The sequence below is a fragment of the Osmia bicornis genome, chromosome 8 (genome assembly GCF_907164935.1).
Source record: "Osmia bicornis bicornis chromosome 8, iOsmBic2.1, whole genome shotgun sequence".
Lineage (NCBI taxonomy): Eukaryota > Metazoa > Arthropoda > Insecta > Hymenoptera > Megachilidae > Osmia > Osmia bicornis.
Window position 1 is genome coordinate 1,704,026 of NC_060223.1, and position 22,225 is coordinate 1,726,250.

The 22,225-nt window shown below is 32.3% G+C and overlaps 3 protein-coding genes and 1 long non-coding RNA gene across 10 annotated transcripts in view; 3 read left to right on the plus strand and 1 right to left on the minus strand.

Moving 5' to 3' along the window:
- LOC114881035 overlaps positions 1 to 2,171 on the plus strand; it is a 3,177-nt gene extending 1,006 nt beyond the window's left edge. Inside the window, exons 3-4 of the mRNA XM_029197640.2 lie at positions 206 to 440; positions 2,091 to 2,171. Of these exons, the coding sequence (XP_029053473.1) occupies positions 222 to 440; positions 2,091 to 2,171 (300 nt within the window). The 5' untranslated portion in view covers positions 206 to 221. The remainder of the gene's footprint in view (positions 1 to 205; positions 441 to 2,090) is intronic.
- Positions 1 to 20,699, minus strand: part of LOC114881037 — a 26,765-nt gene extending 6,066 nt beyond the window's left edge. The window contains exon 1 of one of the 2 annotated variants that reach the window (XR_003790203.2): positions 20,292 to 20,699. This is a non-coding gene — a long non-coding RNA (uncharacterized LOC114881037). Of the gene's footprint in view, positions 1 to 26; positions 100 to 20,291 lie in introns of those variants that run through there. The other variant, XR_003790205.2, reaches the window with a different exon arrangement.
- Positions 2,275 to 3,946, plus strand: LOC114881034 (polyglutamine-binding protein 1). Its single transcript, XM_029197637.2, has 6 exons — positions 2,275 to 2,496; positions 2,731 to 2,840; positions 2,915 to 3,090; positions 3,175 to 3,355; positions 3,432 to 3,604; positions 3,680 to 3,946. The coding sequence occupies exons 1-6, from the start codon at positions 2,427 to 2,429 to the stop codon at positions 3,870 to 3,872; spliced, it is 903 nt and encodes a 300-aa protein (XP_029053470.2). The 5' UTR covers positions 2,275 to 2,426; the 3' UTR covers positions 3,873 to 3,946.
- On the plus strand, positions 4,337 to 16,054 carry LOC114881032 (transient receptor potential cation channel trpm). 6 transcript variants are annotated; one of them, XM_029197636.2, is made up of 23 exons: positions 4,338 to 4,847; positions 5,206 to 5,363; positions 6,101 to 6,208; positions 6,350 to 6,432; positions 6,991 to 7,047; positions 7,835 to 8,021; positions 8,102 to 8,315; positions 8,408 to 8,567; positions 8,641 to 8,777; positions 8,846 to 9,002; positions 9,079 to 9,241; positions 9,314 to 9,622; positions 9,694 to 10,240; positions 10,320 to 10,531; positions 10,603 to 10,770; positions 11,632 to 11,691; positions 11,786 to 11,833; positions 12,934 to 13,149; positions 13,235 to 13,583; positions 13,669 to 13,814; positions 13,885 to 14,475; positions 14,548 to 14,702; positions 14,810 to 14,913. In XM_029197636.2, the coding sequence occupies exons 3-23, from the start codon at positions 6,146 to 6,148 to the stop codon at positions 14,826 to 14,828; spliced, it is 4,041 nt and encodes a 1,346-aa protein (XP_029053469.1). In that variant the 5' UTR covers positions 4,338 to 4,847; positions 5,206 to 5,363; positions 6,101 to 6,145; the 3' UTR covers positions 14,829 to 14,913. The 6 variants fall into 6 exon arrangements, with proteins under 6 accessions (XP_046142852.1, XP_029053469.1, XP_029053465.1 ...); XM_046286896.1 differs by lacking the exons at positions 14,548 to 14,702; positions 14,810 to 14,913 and having other exon boundaries at positions 4,337 to 4,847; positions 13,885 to 14,004; positions 14,183 to 14,304; XM_029197630.2 differs by having other exon boundaries at positions 4,467 to 4,847; positions 14,548 to 16,054.
- Positions 20,700 to 22,225: the final 1,526 nt, after the last annotated feature.

Genomic DNA, 22,225 nt, shown 5'->3' on the forward strand with positions numbered 1-22,225 from the left:
AATTATTGAGAATAAGAAGAACTTACGTGTAATCCTTTTGAGAAATTTTTGATAGGTGTAGATAATTGGTCCACCTGAAAGTTTTTAATCTAATTCGGTGGTTTGGATGTTCGTAGTTCTTTATCTGTGAATTTATAGACTATTTATTAATGACTATAGTGTCAAATTGATTTAAGTTAAAAATAATTGTAATATAATTTCACAGAATTCTACATTCAAACATGAACGCAATTATGATGTTTATGGTCGTCGTAGGATTGTGTGCAGCTATGCCACAATACTACATTCCTGAAGGTTTTGTGTATCCTCATCCGGCTAATCTATTGAATTCAGCGGTAGAAGATACCTTACCCAACGAGTTGCGAAACGACTTCTACAAAAATCCTATAATTGCAGCCAAACTTGCGAAAGAATCATGGATTTTCAACAAAGAGATGCAGGTAAAAAATATATTACCTTCCGTAGATAACATAATTAGTTCACAATTTTTTCCATTCTATTTTCTCTATACTTTTAATCTTCTTTTTAATTCTTCAAGTAGTTGGGTTTAATATTCAAATTTAATTCTTTCTAATTCTTGTATCTATACTTAATAAAAACACTGTCCAACACGAATTTTGTTTTCCAATAGCCACTGTGTGATCGTTGTAGAGCTTCTCGTCCTGAACACGAATCCGAAAACCGAATTGCTCCATCACCCTCAGTTTTCGAAAAACACGAGTTTTTGAAAAAACATGTGTTTTCGGGGGAAAATGAACTATTACGCGGAAACTAAAAACGCTAGATCATTCGCAATGATCTTAAAAGATAGAGGAAAGTTTCCCGAATATATTGATATATATAGTTATTATATTACGTGATTCTGAATAGATGTAAATGTTGATGAAAGTTTAAAAAACAGTCGACGCACGCATTTCCTACGTATTACTTTTGTATTTTTAAGAAAAGTTCTTTCAGCACGAATTCTCTATACAGTACCGAATTCTGTAGACATTTCCGAAGAAGAAACTATATGGGCATGGGGTAAATGTTAGAGCAGTATGCAATTCGAGTAAATCGAAAAAAAAAATATCTGCCGGTGACGCGTGCACGGCGTGTGGGCGCCAGACGGCCTAGCTCGCTCTCCTCGACTAGTCAGTGCCGTAGCTACGCGTAATCAACAACAATGGTGGGTTCAATGTGTATCCATTTTTCTACCTATTGATTTTTTCTTGCTATTATTATTTCTCTTTCATTATTATTCATTATTATTTTTAGATACCAACAATAAAATGATAAAATACTTTATCAATCGACACTCAATTGAAGACAGTTTTGAAAGTTGTTTATAATATAGAAAAAATAAAATGCATGAGATAAAGAATTACTTGCAGTAAATGAATTTAAGAGTATGGAAGTTTATTTATCATGGAAATATAATTTTCTACTCTATGATTTTCAAGAAAATTATAACAATGCGAATGTTCTAGCGTTTTTAGTTTCCGCGTACAGGTCATTTCCTCCCCCCCCACGCAACACATGTTTTTACAAAAACTCATGTCTTTCGAGAACTGAGGGTGATAGAGCAATTCGGTTTTCGGATTTGTGTTCAGGACGAGAAGCTCTACAACGATCACCCAGTGGCTATTGGAAAACAAAGAAAAAGTTTAAGTTTTTTGGATAGTGAAATCAAAGAATTAGTATTTTTAAATTTCGCGCTTTTTATCGTTATTAGAAAGATTAAAAAATTATAATTTAAATTATTATAATAATAATATGATGACGAACTACGTACAGCAAGCAATATATAGTTTATTCTTGCTTGATTTGGAAATGAGGTTGGTGGATTTAATTCTGAAATCTGAGAATACTTCTTTTACTGCCGTATCACATTTCTTCTGTGGATTTATATCGTAATGCTTTCAACATTTGCGCGGGCTGTTTAATTACAATAATACGATTAAATGCAAAGTCTCAAATGTCTCATTTTATTGGTGCAACCTTCTATTGATTACCTTTTGGATTTTTTTTAATATACTGGATTAATTTCATAACTTACATCATATACGTATAAACTGTAGCGTTGATGTAATTTTCATTTCTTGTTACAGGTAATTGATCGTGAAACGGATAAAATTCCACGAGAAAAAGTATACAACGTTCTTCATAATGCCGGATTTGTACGAAAATAAGATTAAGATAATAAATCATTTTTTAATAAAATGATGAATTTGTTTAATTTACCTATCCCTATCACGAGAGAACGTATTTACCGGAAGACGAGTTTTCGTTCATTTTGCGTAGGGTGGCGCTCTGATAACGGTTTAATGATGACGGCGTTCTAATATTTATGCCCCTATGAAGAGTGTTTATACAAAATTCATTTAATTTGAAGTAAAAGATTATTTTATTAATAGATGAAATAGAAAAGATATTAAAAGTACAAAATGCCTCTTCCAGCTGCATTAGCTGCGCGACTTGCAAAGAGAGGACTTATTTCTGGATCTGAAAAGCAAGGTACACATAAATCTATTAATTCAATATATACCAAATATAAGATGAATTGGTAATGGTTTATTTATCCCATATTGTTCTATTATGTTTTGCAATTTTTTAATTACTTTTTATGTATACTTCTTAAGTAGAAACATTAAAATTATTGGTAAAAGTTGTGGAGTAACCTAAACAGTATTGTACCATTAGTACCATAATTTTTATAATCTGATTAATTATAAAATTATCTGTTTTTAGAATCTTCAAAAAAGGAATCAAAGAAAAAGATACATGAAGAAGTAATAGCCGAGGATTATGATAACACCAAAGAAGAAATTAATCAAATTGATATTTCACAAAAATTTATGGTAAATATTACCTTAGGATTTACTGTAAAATGGAACGGTAACTATAATGATTTAATTATAATAAATAATTTTAGGGATATAGTGGTTGTCCTAACAAATATAATATTTATCATGAATGTACTAAAAAATGTAAAGAATTATGGGGGCTTGGACATGTACAACCTTCTGACAAATATTTAAAAAAACAAATGCGACTGATACAAAGGTATCCCTTACCAGAAACTTGGAAAGCTGTTTATGACCCAGGATCGTAAGTATTTCAGATATTGCTGCAATCTTTTTAAAATTATTACTAATTCATTATTTTATTATGCTTTAATGAATTTTTTAATAGTGGACAACATTATTATTGGGATTGGTCATCTGATTTGGTATCTTGGTTACCACCTGGTCACCCAAAATGTCAAATATCTCAACCAGCATCTCAATTGAGAGAAGAATTACATCTTAAAGCAGCAGATCAAGATGATAATATGTCCAGTGATGATAGTGGTAGCGATCAAGAACCGATGGAAGTTAGTCATAGATGTTTCTTTTATGGATATCTATTTTTAATATAAAATGATTTATAATTCTGATTTCGAATAATAGATAGATGAAACAGAAGCAAAATCAGATAGGAAAGATAGGAAACCAGAAAGCAGAGTAAGGCATAAATCAGGAGATAACAAAAGAAATCAAAGAGTGGAAAGATTGGAAAATAAAGAGAAAAAAGATCGGACACTAGATCCTATGGATCCAGCATCTTATAGTGATATTCCACGGTAGTACTTTTTCTTTCTTATGTTTGTACAGTTCTGTAAGCTATTGTAAACTATTCCTTTTTTTACATTTTGTAGAGGAAAATGGTCTGATGGTTTAGCAAGACACAATGAAGCTAAAACAGGTGCAGACACAACTGCTTCGGGTCCACTTTATCAAATGAGACCATACCCGAGTCCAGGCGCGGTTCTTCGGTCAAATAGAGCTAATAAAGCAGAATCAGAATCATCTAACAAACCTAAAGTATCGGGTCCCGAAAAACCAGAATAACAGCTTAATTTGTACAGTATTATATACTTTGTTAATTAAGTTTAATGTAAATATAAAGTACTTCATAAAGTTCATTTTGGTAGTCTTATTTTTAGACAATTAGTATCTAATAGAAATTTAATTTTAATTACTATTTACTGTTATTATTAAATACAAATGTACAGATACTTTACAATTTCAAATTAATTTTTCTTCATAATTTTAAAAATATACAGTAAGATATTTTTGGTATCGCGCGTGATTTGCAGATTTAAGTAAAGAAATAAAAATTTATAAAGATAATTAATGAACATCACATGTCTTAAAATTGACGCGGTATTAAGTAAGTACGTATTTTTAGAATAAAAAAAGAAGATAATCAATGAGATTGCTTTAATTAATGAGTCTATGCCTTATTGCTAAAGGAACAGGAATACCATACATCAATGTGTGGTTAAACAATTTCAATAACAATACATGTGCTTGATACTTTATTACAATCAACTTAAATCGAAAATTTGAACTTTCAAATTTACGATTTGAACATTGCAGTTGATACCACTGCTGATATCTTCGAGTCAATGTTAGAGTTAACCTTGTTCTTGGCCTACTTTGTCAGTATGATGCAGTATAATGTAGGGGAGCAAGCTCGATATTTTCAAGGGATGATACGCATTTAATAGAACGAATTTCTTGCATAAAGCATTTCTGTATGTAATTTTGGTAAATTCAGTGGACTCTTCTCTAATTCTACGATATTATTGCAATTAAATAACGAAACGTTTTGTAACGTAAAAAATGCAAATATTATATATACATACATAAATACCGTGTAGCATTAATTGAGTGACGCAAAAGGCTTTTATGAATTATAAAATCTAGTGCAAAATATTACGAATACACGCGAGCGCGATTTCTCTGCATATGTAACGTTTCATGCATTATGAGTACAACAGAGTACAATAATTTGATCATTTTCGCTCGTTTGTTTTTAAGGTTTGTATCTACGAGCATTGTTATCCTGTATTTGATATTCAAAATTTAAATGTTTGCTAAATGTACATTAAAATGTAATCTCGTATTCAAATGAGATGTTTCAATTATGCTATGAAGAGATTCTGTAGTTATTGTTTTCCAGGTTAACTTCCAAGCACATGACAGATCATACATTTTCCCGCCGCTTTTAAAATGTCATTACTGCAATATGCATTTAAATACAATTTTCCTTTAATTCTTTTATTATAGAGACGTATAATATTATATACTAAATTAGAATTAATGCTTTGAATTTGAAACAAAATATACATTAATTAATATGGCTTTAAAACTTAAATTGTTTCAATCTTTCTTTTAGATACACTTGTATTTGTACCAGTTAAATATTTACTGGTGGTACACTTGTAATTAATTTTCAACTGCAAATATATTATTTTATTATATTTGAAACACACATTGATATTGTTCATGCAGTTCTATGTAGATATGATAGACAAAACCAAAAGTTGCAGACTGGTGAGTATAATAAAGTATTTTGATATAAAACATATTGTAGTTCAGTTATATTAATTAATGTTGTTAGTTTGAATTCATTTAAAATTATATCATTTTTAGGTAATGTACCTAATGCCTTTTTCTCAGCTATCTTAATTAATAATCAACAAATTTGTTATTATAATTTTATATGATACAAACTAAATGTACCTGCTTATTATATTATTACATTATGCGATAAAAATATTATAAAGGCATGAAATTTACACATGTATAATAAATTTAAAAATGAATTTTAGTTACCAAAAAGTAATAATAGATATGTAATTATTAAATATTAATAAGAATTACTTATAAAATATGTATTACAAGAGAGAATGTTAGTGTATTTTCCTTATCTGTTTCATTTATCTTATCTCTTGCAATCAAGTATCGTCTGATTTTTATGTTTAACTTAGTTGTTTTGACAATGTATTGTTATAGTTGTACAGTTTCATTGTTTAATTGCTTTATTATTTATTACTAGTCATGTTACTTTATACATATATATTTTGATTTCTATTTACACCTAAAAATATTAATAAAATTTTGTAGTTTGACTAGTCTTATTGTATGATATTTAATTTTTAATGTTTTTAATGTTTTCCTTTAAGTTTTTGTAAAACAAATATTTTGTGTATAAGCATATTTATATTACATGATACTTGAATATTATTTTTGGTTCATTTTTATTTAGTTATGTTTGTTTTTTTGTTTAGTTAAACTATTGGTTAATCTTAAGTTGAATACATGTTACAATTAAAATGGCAATTGGAAGTATTATTTGTGGATCTACCACTCCTAGAGCGAAGAGAAAAAAGGCAAAGGTATTTTTTTTATTTATTATTTTAATATTATTTTGTAATAAAAGTACTAAATTGTAGTATATGCTTGGGCCATCTTTTAAGGTGTATCTAAAATGATTAATTATGTGTCATTGCATGTAAATAATTTAACAAATTTTGTAGGCAACTGAACGAAGTTGGATAGAAGCAACTTTTCAAAAGAGGGAATGTTCAAAATTTATTCCAAGTGCTGAAGACGAGCATAAGTATGTACTATTACTTTCTCAGATTTATTTACTTCTTAGAAGGCACATTTTTATATCATACATTGCAGTAAAATGAACTTATAACTTAAAATAATGGATGCATTTCATTCTAAATAATTTAAACACGTGAAATTTTATAAAAAAAGTTAGAAGGTTTTATACATTATCTTAAAAATAAATATTTTTTAAAATGTAAATCATCTTTTTAACATCATTTTTGTTTCCAGTATATGTCATTGTCATACACATTTTTTACTATTGCTTTTGTTAAGTTTAATTAATATAAGATAATGAATATCTACATATATTTTGTTTTTCTAAACGGGCAATATTTTTGCAGAGGCAATATAAGAAATTGAATTAATAAATGACGACTGTGAACTTCAAATGCTTGTAATATTTAGTCCTATATTTAGGTTTCATAGTTTTAAATACAGTTTCTATTGAAAATATTTATTATTGGAAATCTACTTCTAGATCTTCTTAGATCACTACTAACATATTTTTTTATGTTCATTTTGTTTTACTTTACTTTTCTTTCTTTCATTCCATTTGTAGGTTTAAACAAGTACAGGGAGATAAGAATGCAGAGTATGATGTGATCACTACTTCCAGGTGAGAATTCATTGCAGGTTTTGTCGCGATTAGAAATCTTATACTTTACATAAAATTATTATCAAAAATCATATAATATTGCTTCTGCAAATATATCGAATTTATTGCTAAAAAAAGTATTGTATGCATTTTTGTTTATCTTAAATTAAATCATGTTTCTAAAAGAAAACAGTTTATATATATTTATATATATTTTAAAGTAGTTATTAATATAAAGTACTATTACGTTACATGCATTCTGTACAGTTCTCAGCAATAATGGTTTGTACAAGAGCTGCTAAACTCTAGATATTTATGGTATATTTTACTTATATGCACATAATCGTTTCATTTTAAATTACTTGCTAAAATTTTATTTTAGATTTACATTCTACTTACTGCTTTTCAACAAATGCTTCATGTTCATCATTTTTTTTTCTTTATCATACCATGCAGCTATAAAATTTTATTATTTTTATATAACAGACATTACGGTAATATTATGCCTCTATAACACATTGTAAAGATACTTTAAGTAATTAAGAAAAGTAATTGCAGTAGTTAGTGTTTTTCTGATTTGGGTGCCTTTTAAAATTTCCTTACTTAATAAGAAAAAGTAAAACATATGTTGTTCAGTTGTAAGTGATCTTTAAACTAAAAAAAAATTTAATTGCAAAGAGGTACAATTATATACAATAATCGTTAGTTGTAAAATTCGATGGAAACTTGAGTATTTGCTTGTACCCAAGTGTAATTAAGTAACGTCTTCTTTTAAGTAAAAACACTGATGAATGATTGATTATTATAGATGTTGTTGTGGATATTCGTATACTCATCACTGCAGAGCTGGTATAGATGTTCAGAGTCATACTGCTAGCAATACCAAAGAAAAAGACCGCGAACAGTGGTCACCTGCCAAAAATACGCGTCCATTTCCAACTGATGCGTATGGCACAATTGAATTTCAAGGTGGACCACATCCAACGAAAGCACAGGTAAATAAAGAAGAAGAAATTATACAATAAAATCTAATATTACATGTACATATCAATCTTTCATCTTACATTTCTTTTAGTATGTAAGGCTAGCTTATGATACAAGACCAGAGCCAATAGTACAGTTATTATGCAGAGAATGGAACTTGGGATTACCTAAGTTATTAATAACTGTACACGGTGGACGCTCTAACTTTGAACTCCAGCCAAGTTTGAAAAAAGTGTTAAGAAAGGGTTTATTGAAAGCTGCAAAGACAACTGGAGCATGGATATTTACAGGGGGAACCAATACAGGTGGATTGAAATAAACAATTGATAAAATGAAGAAATTATCTGTTAATTTAAGTTTATATATATATGTGTGTGTATTAATATAAACCTTTCAGGTATCACAAGACAAGTGGGAGATGCATTGTTATTAGAAAAATCTCAAAGACAAGGTCGCGTTGTAAGCATAGGTATCGCACCATGGGGAATTTTGGATAAAAGCCACGAGCTTGTAACTCGAGGCGGTGAAGTATCTTACGATTGTCTTTCGTCTCCATGGTAGAAATTCATAACTTTTTATTAACATATAATCTGTTATAAAAAATTACTCCTATTTATTACAATTGTACAGGTCTAAATACGCAGTTTTAAACAATCGACATGCATATTTTTTATTGGTGGATAATGGTACTGGTGGCCGATACGGTGCTGAAATTGTGTTACGTAGAAGATTGGAAAAATACATTTCCAATTTAAAATTACAACCATGTAAATATAAATGCTTCAATAATTATAGTTTATAAATTTTCATATAATTAATTGATTTCTTATTACAGATACACACAGCAGTATTCCTGTTGTAGCATTAGTGATCGAAGGAGGAACAAATACAATTCGTTCAGTTTTGGAGTATGTCACAGATGTTCCTCCAGTTCCTGTAGTAGTTTGTGATGGTTCAGGTCGAGCTGCTGATCTCATCGCCTTTATGCATAAGTAATTACTTAACAATTACTTCATAATTTTTATTTTTAAATGTGTATCATTGTATATTAATTCAAAATACATTTAGATATGCATCTGAAGGAGAAGGAGAAAATGGAGAAAACGAGGGACCATTAGAGAGTATGAGAGAACATCTTTTAGATACGATCAAGCGCACCTTTAAAGTAACTGCTGAACAAGCATCTCAATTGTATTCTGAACTTTTACAGTGTACACGTAAGAAGCACTTGGTAAATATAATTTTTTATAATTTTCTCCAACACCATTCATGTGTTTGTCCTATATATAAATTGCAATTACAGATAACAGTATTTAGAATAACTCAAGATCGTCCTCAAGAGCTGGATCAAACAATATTGACAGCTTTGTTTAAATCTAAGCAGTTGTCTCCTGCTGAACAGCTGTCTTTGTCTTTGATCTGGAATAGAGTGGATATAGCACGTAGCGAAATATTTGTTTATGGACAAAATTGGCCACCAGGTGCTTTAGATCAAGCCATGATGCAAGCATTGCAACATGATAGAATTGATTTTGTAAAACTCCTCTTGGAGAATGGGGTTTCTATGCGTAAATTCTTATCGATTCCACGGCTTGAAGAATTATATAATACCGTAAGTATTGAAATTTTACTTGTGATATTATAGATATGTAATTAACTTTTCTATTTGTATCGATTACATAGAAAGAAGGTCCTTCAAACACACTGGGCTACATTCTTCGCGATGTACGACCAAATATTCCACGTGGGTACATGTACACGTTACATGACATTGGTCTTGTGATAAATAAATTAATGGGTGGGGCATATCGTTCCCAGTACACTCGGAGAAGGTTTCGCGTGATCTATACTAAAGTAATGAAGAGATCCGGAGGGCATCCTCAGCATATGCATCGAAATAGTTGCGTTTTAAGCAGCGGCAATCGCTATTATTCAGGATCTGGTAGCAAACAAGATAGTTTAACAATGAGTTTGCTTGCTGAGACTTTACCAGCTAATCGTGATACTCCACTTTTTGATTATCCTTTCAATGAATTACTTATTTGGGCTGTGTTGACGAAACGTCAGCAAATGGCTTTACTGATGTGGCAACATGGTGAGGAAGCTCTAGCGAAAGCACTTGTCGCCCTTAAGTTATACAAAGCGATGGCACATGAAGCTGCTGAAGACGATCTTGAAACGGAAGTCTACGACGAACTACGAAGCTATGGGAAAGAATTCGAAAACATTGGTATAAAGATATTCATCATACAATTTTATGTAATTTATGTCTTTATATAATTTACTACTCTTATTTCTTCTTTTGGCAGCCTTGGAATTGCTAGATTATTGTTACCGCCAGGATGACGATCAGACTCAACAATTATTAACTTCTGAACTTCAAAACTGGTCCGGTCAGACGTGTCTTTCGTTAGCAGTCACTGCTAATCATCGTCCACTTTTGGCACATCCTTGTAGTCAGATCATTTTAGCGGATCTGTGGATGGGTGGTCTTCGTACAAGAAAAAATACAAATTTAAAGGTGATCATGTTGTAGATGTAAGGAAAAAGGATTTCTGTACCTTTTATAATTGTATTGTTTTCTAAATTTAGGTTGTACTTGGATTAGTTTGTCCTTTTTACATAACACGTTTGGAATTCAAAAGTCGTGAGGAATTACAATTGATGCCTCAAACTCAAGAAGAACATTTGATCGCTCTTGAAGATGAGAAGGAAGATAGCGATTCAGAGCACGGCGTTCCAACTGGCCCAGACGTCGAGGTAATGACTTCTTTTTTTTGGTTTTAATAAAACTACGATAACAGATATGAAGTAATTATTTGAGAGTAATGTTTTACTTAAAACAACTAAACATTGATTAAATGTCTAGTGCAGACTAATGTTTGTGATTAGTATTGGTACGACTTACGAGTAAATAAAATTGCTATGAAGATGATAGAGTGTGGTGATTCGTATTAATCAATATGGGCTGTCACTGCATTGCACAAAAGTTCATCATTACACATTCCATGCTGCAATTATCAATTTATTTTTGAACATAGTGGTAATCACGGCTTTGTTATGTTGAAATAATGTACTCGAATTTTGTCCATTCATGATACAAATCAATGAAGATGTGTAAATAAACAAATGAAAATCAAATTGGACCCAAATATTTAACTAAGTATACATCAGTATAATTGCAATAACGTTTACTTAAAATACATTTCATTCATAAAAATAGTTTTCAGTAGCACAGTTGGTTGTACACGTGGTTGCTGGTTTTGAACTGTAGTTTGAAAGATTCTATGAAAACGTATACGCATGTAGGTTCTATTCATATAATTGTAAATTGTTTATGTGCTTGCATTACATTTTTCTAAGTACCCTAAATGAAACTTGAAGCATTATAAACACCTGTGATTATATGTTCAAAGAGTATACATATTAGCTAAAATTACAATGTTATATTATTGTATGTGATTTCTTGCACATGTAATAGTAAATATGTATATTTAAATATCTTGTTTAGTAGGGTAATTGCGTATTGAATAAAATATAACATATCGATCACTTTTAGAGGTATTGAAATGTTCTTGCGACTGATAGACTATCTGGGTATGCGTATGAATTGTTTTTTAGAAACGTCATCGCAGGAGCCTGAGTGTACGCAACAAATCCAGCAGCCAACAAGGCGCTAAGGTATATCTATAATGGCCTGAAATGCAATGAACTCTATGACCAATCAATTCACACTTTCCGGTGCACTTTTCAACTATCTTTCTTATGTTATTAGTTATCATCAAGGAAAACTTCTATTTATTCAGTATCGGAATCCGTACCGGTGAGGATGATAACTAAAGTTTCTAATGTAAAAAGAATCGTGTCGTATTATAAATACTAATATTCAAATTGTTTGTTTGATGTCAGATATCGGTATCGTTCCTATGGTATAAACCTGAATAGTGCAAGCCAATCGATGTTTAATATGTATATTATTAAATCACCTTTTCATTTCAATCTTCCTTACGACGTACCGATGTTTTTTATCGCGGTTGAAATTTCTAACCATTGTCAGTCGTTTGTTTTTGATTATTTGTTTTTAGTAATTTTTTACTTAATACATTAAAATGTATACAATTCTGTAAATTTAGAAAAGTTACATTTAAGGAATCATATCAGTCTGAAACCAAACATAAAAGAAGCTGAAAATCTGTCCCGTAATACAATTATTTTAAATTTCCACTCTTCCTGTACTGTATTACTGAATTGCACTAACTATTTTATACTCTACACGGCCATTACTCTTAACACAAACTGCACTCTATTCATCGCTTTCCATTTTGATTATTATCTTATTTTACTTTTATCCTTTATAGTCTTACAGCAGTTGAATTTGTTACTTATTTTTTATGTTCTTTCAATCTATTAAAAATATAATCATTAATAGCTATTATTATTGAACATCATTAGATTATTTAGCCCTTTTATAAAGTATTTCACAATATTCTACGTAACACATCCCTCTACATAATAAAATATTCATTGAAAAATTCATTTCACTTATACAATTCTATGTGATCATACAGAATAACAATGATGTATTTGTTTAGAAACGATGTATGTTATCTATCTTTCCCTATCTTTTACAGTGTTATTAGAATGCTATAAAAATATTTTTGTTTCAGTGTTTGCTTCCTATATACTGTGTACCATTCTATTCACTTAGTTTCTTTAATTAATTTGTTAGTAACATTCGTACTGTAAATTGTTTCTGAGAATGATTAATAATTTAGTAAAGATGACTATTGATACATGTCTGATTATACTTGAGAGATTCCTGTCATTTGTCTGTTAATGTCCTGTACTCTTTGTGAGATGTGAGTGAGTGTGTGTGTGTATGTGTACATTATATTGAAATTTTTTTTTCTTTTCTTTATATAGGCTTTGATCAGCAATGAGCATACTACAACTGTAGCAAAGGATACAATTGTACAAGAGAATGGTAAAGTGTTGACAGACAATGATGATATTATTCATCGCGCATATGGTATTTCATCTGACTACTACAATGACATAAAAAATAGCAGGCCACTGAGGCTGAAGAGAAAATTATATGAATTTTATACAGCTCCTATCACAAAATTTTGGGCAAATGCTGTAAGTTTTATACGTTAACTGATATTCGCTTGTACATATTCAAACAAACATCATTAAACATTAAATGTATTTCTTTGGGTTGCAGATAGCATATATGATTTTTTTGGTTCTCTTTTCATATTGCATTCTCATACACATGGATGATCATCCATCATTGGCAGAGATTTATGCGATCGCATACATTTGCACGTTAGGATGTGAAAAAGTACGAGAAATTGCCACCTCCGAACCAGCCACTCTTTCTCATAAATTTAGTGTATGGGCATGGAATATGTGGAATCCATGTGATGCAGCAGCTATTATTTTTTTTCAAATTGGTCTGGCCTTACGTTTACGGCATTCTACTCTTGACGTTGGTCGTGTCATTTACTGTGTTGATTGTATTTATTGGTACTTAAGGATATTAAATATCCTTGGTGTAAATAAGTACTTTGGTACGTTATGTCACCACATTAAGAAAAAAGATAAATATAAATACGTGCACAATAAATGAATGAATTTGGTTCTTTGTTGCTTCAGGTCCGTTAGTTACCATGATGGGAAAAATGGTGAAAAATATGATATACTTTGTGGTACTTTTAACAGTTGTATTAATGAGTTTTGGAGTCACTCGACAAGCAATATTGAATCCAAATGCTGAACCCAAATTAAGAATCATAAGAGATGTATGTATTTTCTATACATCTTTATTTCAAAAGAATTTGTATGGTTATTAATTAAAGGTTTTTTGGTTAGATATTCATGGAGCCTTACTTTATGTTGTACGGGGAGGTATATGCAGACAACATAGACCCTGATTGTGGAGACGAGCCAGGAATGATTCCCTGCCTACCAGGGCGCTGGATCACACCTGCTGTAATGTCTATTTATCTTTTAGTTGCAAACATCTTACTAATAAACCTTTTGATTGCGGTTTTCAATAATATATTCAATGAGGTAAACGCGGTAGCACACCAAGTGTGGATGTTCCAACGTTTTACCGTTGTTATGGAATACGAACAAAAACCAGTTTTACCTCCTCCGCTCATTGTAGTTTGTCACATATATCTGCTGGTGAAATATTTGCTGCGGTATGTGACTCAAGGAAAAACAAGTACCGGTGAAACGTACGACAACGGGCTCAAATTATTCCTAGAAGCAGACGACATGGAACGCTTGTACGATTTTGAAGAGGACTGTGTCGAAGGTTATTTTCGTGAACAAGAGTTAAAGCTTCAGATGTCGACAGAGGAACGTATCAAGGTTACTACGGAAAGGGTAGAAAATATGCATCAGAAAATAGAAGACATTGATAAGAAGGAAAACACTCAAAATGCTTCGCTTCAGGTAATCATATATTATCTATTCTCTCTTCTATTATTTAAACATCTAATATATAAATATTTTATTCTATTGCAGGCTGTGGAATTTCGTATCCGTAAATTGGAAGAGTTAAATGAACAGACATTGGCACATCTAGGAGTTATCCATAGGTTTATGGCAACCCATATGCCCAATATAGAAGGCTTGTCCGGTCTCGACGTAGAAGGTCGTCAGCGCAGAATATCAGAACGGTCAGAAGTTCTCTCAGAAACAGACTCTCATACACAGCTACCAAGTATCGCAGTTAAGCGCAAAAGGCTCGTGCGATCACTGACTGATGGTACGTTTCTCAGTTTAGGTCAACAATTAGACGATGACATGTTGAAACATTCGGAAACGGTTACGTCACGTGAGAACCTTAGCAGAAACGACTCTTCGGTAAGCGGAGACGGACATACCGTCCAAGATGATCTTAAGACAACAACGAGCCAAGAGACTGAAGTGAGCAGAGGAGATGTCGAGGGAGACACAGTAAAGAAAGAGTCACAATCAGACAGCAAAGAAGCCAGCAGAGAACTGAGCGGAGAAGCAAGTAGCAGAGAATTAAGCACAGATCCAAGTAGACAAACGAGCAGGGAATTGAGCAGGGAGACGAGTAAAGATGCGACAAGCAAAGAGCCAAGCAGAGAAGCGAGCAGCGAAGCACCAACATCAGAACCTTTCAGACAAGATTCTTCAGAACGTCCTACCAGACAGAGCAGTAGGACGCGTTCAGAATCTGATGATGTAATGATACTACCATCTGGAGTTGCTAGAGGTGTAACCTGGGCAGAGCCACGCGTTGCAGTAATTCCCTCAGTATCTTCAACGAGTAGCACGCAGAGATCCATTCTACTAGCAATGCGTGCTGAATACACCAGTATAACAGACGAATTAGAGAGTTACTGTGGCCTTCTTAGTCCACCTAGAACGCCACCGATTTCTCCTCCTCCTTCGAGGGCTAGGAATCTTTCAGAGATGTCCAATCCAGAAATGGCATGGCAGATTGAAAACGAACACTTAAGAGATGCTGAGGAATGCGATTACCAACAGATGGAGGACTTAATACAGAGGAGGTACATTGGAGACGATGAGGAATCCTTACAGGGACAGGACGATGCTAGTGCAAGTCCATTCTTCATATCAAACGAACATAGACACCAGCTTCGTAGAGCTTCAGCTATTGATGAAGAGTCGCGAAGACCTCCACCTACTATCAGTGTAACTAGAGAAATTGAACAAACTCTTTCGAGGCCACCGATTCGAGACTCTGAGGGCTCTGATCCCAATGATAAGAATCTGAGCACCGTACCTGCTCCAGCTTCGGAGACCATGTGCTAAATATCTCCTCGAGGTAATTTCAGTATAGACTTGATAATGGATCTGACTCAATGAAACTGAAAATTCTATTTTATCGCAGTATAATCAAACTGAATACATTTTTCTTATAGCACAAAGTACTGTTGAGCTCAGATCTAACAATTATTTTTCAAAAACCAATTTAGTTGCAGTTTTTATTACAACATTTCGGAAGCTTTTATTATAATAATTTATTTACCTTAAAGTACTTAGTACTGTGCACCGATGAGATGTTGCGGAGGCTAAGGAATGCGGGTACGATTGGTCAGAGGTTTGTAGTTACGCCTAATGCACACGCATTCTAGACCGTCGCGCGTAATAACCAATAGGTCGAAACGCTCACACATACTAAGCTCGCTGCTTGCACACCGCAAAGTCAAATGGTGTGGGTGCGTGACGACGTTGGGACTAGGCGGGGCAGACCGAGGAGTCACTCCTTAGCCTCCGCAATATCTCATCGGTGCACTGTACACATTGTACACTGAGTTGCAATGAACTTGTCGCAGTGAAGTTGGCTCCAGATTTACTGACACATTCACGCCGCGTCGGTGAGACGATGAGTGAGATCGGTTCACCGACGCGGCGTGAATGTGTCAGTAAATCTGGAGCCAACTTCACTGCGACAAGTTCATTGCAACTCAGTGTACATATGCATATAATTATGTACATACAAATAGTGAAATTATCAAGCTTCCTGTTATCACGATTGATCTAGGAAATCAGATGTACATTACCAGCAATTTATAATTGCATTTTCAGTTTTTAAATATGTTGCATACAATTTTTGAAATATTTATCATTGTAGAGTATAATTTTGAAAAGTATTCAATTATTACAACTTCACATTTGAATACTCTAATAATATCACTTAATATATATATTATTGTACTATAATTTATTTCTTAACTATCAGCTGTACAAAGCTTCCAGTGTATTTTAGATTTTGCTAGATTCCTATTAGAATATTCGTGCAACTGTCTTGGTATATCAATTGTAGTTACAATTTTTGTCTATATAAATTACATTTTATTTTATATATATAACATATTTGTTGCAAACATACGTGTAGTAAAATTTAATCAATTACTTAAATCAATTTGTTCTTATGAACGTTTTTAATTTTTAATACTTTCAATCGTTTTATTGTTTGAATTTGTTAGAAGTATTTTTTTATCATTGTATTGTACATTATAGCATGTCTGGGTGCGATTATTGCTATTAATGTATTAACAGTTATATCAAAGATAATGTTTATGTGCATAACGAGTAACATGCCTGATGTTACAATGTATTGAGTTCCATCGAAGTGTCGCAGTGAAGTTGGCTACACATTCACTAACCATTCACGCTGCGTCGGTGAGCCAATGGGCGAAATCGACTCACCGACGTGGTGTGAATGTGTTAGTGAATGTGTAGCCAACTTCACTGCGACAACTTCAATCCAACCTCGAGCATAGTAGGCTTCCCTAAGAAAAATGGCGCCACAGAAATTCCTACCATGCTCGGTACTGTACATATAATTAAATCAATTATTATAACTGAAAGCAATTACTTCAGATTTTCGAGTAACTATTTTTTTAGAATAATCACAATAACGTTTATTATTTAAAATAATGATTAATTCATGGAATAAAACTTCAAATATTTGATATTTTATTCAAATATTCAAACTTCCATTGTGATAATTACAACAATTAGTCAATTACATTTTTTTAGCATTCATTTTTAAATTTATCTGCGATTCGTATTGTGTTCTATTATCTATTCGTTTGAATATTTGAATTAAAATCATTAGTTCAATTTCGACTCAAAATATATATACATTTATGTGCCTATTGAAAAATCACAATTATTAAACTTTGATGGAATATTGAAGATTATTAATCGGAATACGTTTCTAGGAAACTTGTGTTGCCGCTGTGAATTGTATTTAATGCACTATATAAGTTCCTTCCATTTTTTAAATCGTGAATTTAAAAAAATGGCAGTTTGTTGTCCCATTCAATGAGATTATTTGGTTTCATTTGGGTCTTCCGTTCGTTTGAACTGTGCACCGATAACAAGATGTCCCATGAGAAGGCCGCAAATCTGATTGGTCAGAATGGAAGGGAGACACCTCATTTCACACGCATTTTTAATTCTAGCGAGCTATTGGCTAAAACGATCACGCACACTAATTCAGACCGTGTGACGAAGAAAGTCGATGAGACGTATCGAAACTGAGTGAGATAGTGTGAGGCGAGCATTGGCGTAGGCATACAGTGGATCCGAAAGGTAGTGGCATATGCTTTAAAACAGAATAATTTTTTCGAAATCGAACTAAACCACTTGAGGTTTTTTTTTTAAGTACGAAATGATATATTAAATATATTTATGAAGTACGAAATGATTATCGGTAGGTCAAAAAACTCGACCCTCGTAAACACAGAAATCCTACGCCTATTTAACGTGCGTCGTCAAAAACCCAACGTTGGCGTTACGGAAGCGTCAAACGGTGGGGAACTGGCGGAGCGAACGAGGGTCCCCCCTTGCTCCTGTGCCGTCCCGCGGGACATCTTGTCATCGGTGGACAGTACATATGCCTTGTATATGTGTACAAGTACATATGCGTGTATTTCGGTCACATGGTGAAATCGAACATTTTTTCACCAACGACGTAATATATAAGTTGATGTAGTTTCACCTAATTTTAACGGTTAGGTGTTTTTCTTCTTTCCAAGATACTTCATTCTGTAATACGTTCGCTGGCACCTCCGCAGCAACGCAATTCTTTTTTAGAAAGATGTTGATATTTAAACAAATTTTGGAAAAAGAAGTGCTTTCATTTAAGTATATTGGGAAACGGAGACGAAATAATATACCAATTTGTGTTCAAAACTTCAATCGAAAAAATTAGGTGAAACTTAACCCAATCGACACACGCCGATTTTTATGTGCTTTAAGTATGATATAGAACTCAATAAAATATTTGACACGTATTTTTTTTATCGGCAATCGTCCATGCTGAAGGGGTGAAAATAGCCCCCAAAGTTGGGGTTGTAAAACATATTATCTTGAATATCTCAGGAACTATTAGGTGTAGGTGAAAAATTCAAAATGGGATTTGTGTGTTTTTGGATAGCAAATTTTTCTGTATAACTATCTTTTTGATAAATTTATTTGTTTAAAAAATATGTTGAAAAATAATCTATTTTTGTTATATTTTGGGGTAAAATGTTGATCTATTTTTGTTATTTTTTGGGGTAAAATGTTGATCTATTTTTATGAAAATTTATACAAGTAAACTATATATCTTGACAAAGAATGCGGATAAATTGGAATTTTTAAGTTCACCATCATAGTAGATATTATTACGTTGCAAATTGTGCGCGGAACTTGTGCTGAAATGTTCGTGGTGTCGACGGCATTTGTGTTTCATACATTTCTTTGAGAGTTTTCATTATTGTAACAATTATATAAATTAGTATAGAATTGCATAGATGTATAAAACATTTATTTTTGTTTACTTTCACATTTCTTCTACTTCAAAAATATTTGGAATGCACTATTAGTATCAGCTATCGCTTCCTTATAATTAGAACTTTTCAAGCACTTTTTTAGGAAATAACCACTCCTATTTCAACAAACCACTGGCATTCCTCACGCCTATCGTATTGACCTCTTTTACGATGGGCATTGCCGGTACTTTTATTTTCCATGCCGTTTTCCACTACTCATGAAACGATTAACAAAGCATAGTGTAAATTAATTGAATAATATTACACAAATTTATATCAAAGTGGAACGTAGACATTGCTATAGAGGGCCAGCAGAGTCGAGATGTAAATACAATTTGCAACGTAATAATAGCTACTATGACGGTGAACTTAAAAATTCCAATTTATTCGCATTCTTTGTCAAGATGTATAGTTTACTTGTACAAATTTTCATAAAAATAGATCAACATTTTACCAAAAAAAATTACAAACATAGATTACTTTTCAATATAATTTTTAAACAAATAAATTTATCAAAAAGATGGCTACATAGACAAATTTGCTATCCAAAAACATACAAATCAAATTTTGAATTTTTCACCTACACCTAATAGTTCCTGAGATATTCAAGAAAATATGTTTTGTAACCCCAACTTTGGGGACTATTTTCACCCCTTCAGCATGGACAATTGCCGATAAAAAAAATACGTGTCAAATATTTTATTGAGTTCTGTATCATACTCAAAGCGCATCAAAATCGGCGTGTGTCGATTGGGTAATGTCCCTTGTTAGTGGAATTCTTGAAGTTCTCAACATGTATTCGTTGGTGCTGATAGCTTTTTTTTTAAAGAGCGCTAATTATAAGTAAGGTATCGGAGGTGTTTCGTTCGCATAAAATGTGAAAAATTAAGTGTAAACTGGAAGCGATTAAACTAGCTTGAGCTAAATCAAATGTGAGGTACTTACTATAGCGTGAAAATCTGTAACTGCGGATCTGCAGAATTGTATTGGCTTTAGATGCGATTTTATTTTGATAAATTTAGACACACTACACAGTCCAACAACAAGACCGACTTTTCGTGTAAATAATTTTCCGACGAGTATATTGTAAATGTGATGTAATTACACCGCTCTATTATCTTTTAGACACGTATGAATGACGTTTCGATTGAAAAACCGCATCATTAAGCTCCGTTGACAGAAAACTGAACATTTATAATTAATCCTTGAACAGCGGAGCCTGGGTTATCATGACTCAAATTTATAAAAAGATTTATATACAGGGATATTAATCTACAGTTAAATGTATAATCTTTAAACGAAAGAGTTTCATATATTGGAAGAATAATTTTTGAAAGAGCAGTGTAACATTTAGAAAATGAAAATAATATGGAATACAAGATTAGATTAAAATTGGGGCTCTTGCCATGGTCCGCCGTCCGAGGGTTACTAGTTTACCGTCACAAGCGTTTCATTTGATATTGCAAACGAAATAAAAAGCCGTCCTTTAATAGGTTTATCACTGCAACGATTATACACGTGTTCGCCGTAGTATTTTAGGTAATGTCATATCAAGATTTCATTTTTATAAATGTATACACACTTTTAACAAACAATTTGTGGATTTACATTGTCGTTTATGTTAGTACTGGCACCGAGCGAAAGACTTCAGCCGGCTTCCCCCTGGCGGAAGTGATGCGAGATATTATCAAACGATTCGTACTTGCGTGTCTATCATTGTTACTGCCGAACATTTTTATGAATTTTTTGACATACATTTAGGGCCTTATCACGCACTATCTGCTGCGTTGAACACAGAATATACGGACCACTTAAACAAAACAAAAAAAAGGTGAAGAAAATAAAGCGAACCATATCACGCGGATATTGCGTTTTTAGAAACGAAGGTCAATCCGTGTTAGTATCTATGATATGCAATTATGAGCAAAATGTTCAATATTTGCGTAACCGAAAAGAAACGAATGCCTAATTGTATGTAACTGTGTATAGTTAGTAAAATTTTAAGAAGAAAAAAAAGAGCGAAAGAGGCAAAGCAAATCTAAGACTGTATCATAAGAAACAACGCCTGTTTACTTATTTTAGTCTAACAATCAGTAAATAGACGAGCGTACGATGAATTGTACATACAGTGTAAATCTAATATGTACAGCGATTAGGTTTATTGAATAATATCGATTTGCTGGATCTGTTAATGAATTATCGAAGAAAGTTGGTCTTTTATAGGAAGAACAATTTCGTTGATCTCTACATATTTAGAATCGCTCTGAATTCAGTTTGTTAATTTGATTTAAAAGTAACAGATTTCCGATTGTCCACTTACAATTAAACTGGTAATGCGACGGAGCTTAACCTCAAATTTGAAGTTTAATCTCCACTATCGTCGTTTTTAGTATTATTAATAAGTATCGAATTAATTATTACATAGACAACATCATTGCGTTGCGCGTAGTTAGGGGAATGGATTTTTCAACATTAATCAACGAATCGAAAATGAAGTAAATCGAAAGGTGCTATCGTGTACATCAAGCTTTACGTAAGACGATCAACAATCGGAATGATCGATCAACGAACGATTGCGATTTATCTTCGATATCGATATCTCATGCTTCGTATAAACTTAATCGTTTAATAGAAAGCATCTGTTTTAAAGAAATAAGCTTTTCAAAGACAGTTTACCTCATATCCTTTCTTCCGTATAATCTATTTCAGAATTTTAACATAAGCTCTGCTATCGGATTGTTATGATCGATGAATCGAATATGTATTTAATGGAAGCAATATAGCGAGGTTAGAGAATAACACACTCGTGTATGTACCGGGAGTTAAGAATTTATTAGGTATTCAAATTAATTATGTGCCTTTCATTTTTTTAAAATTAA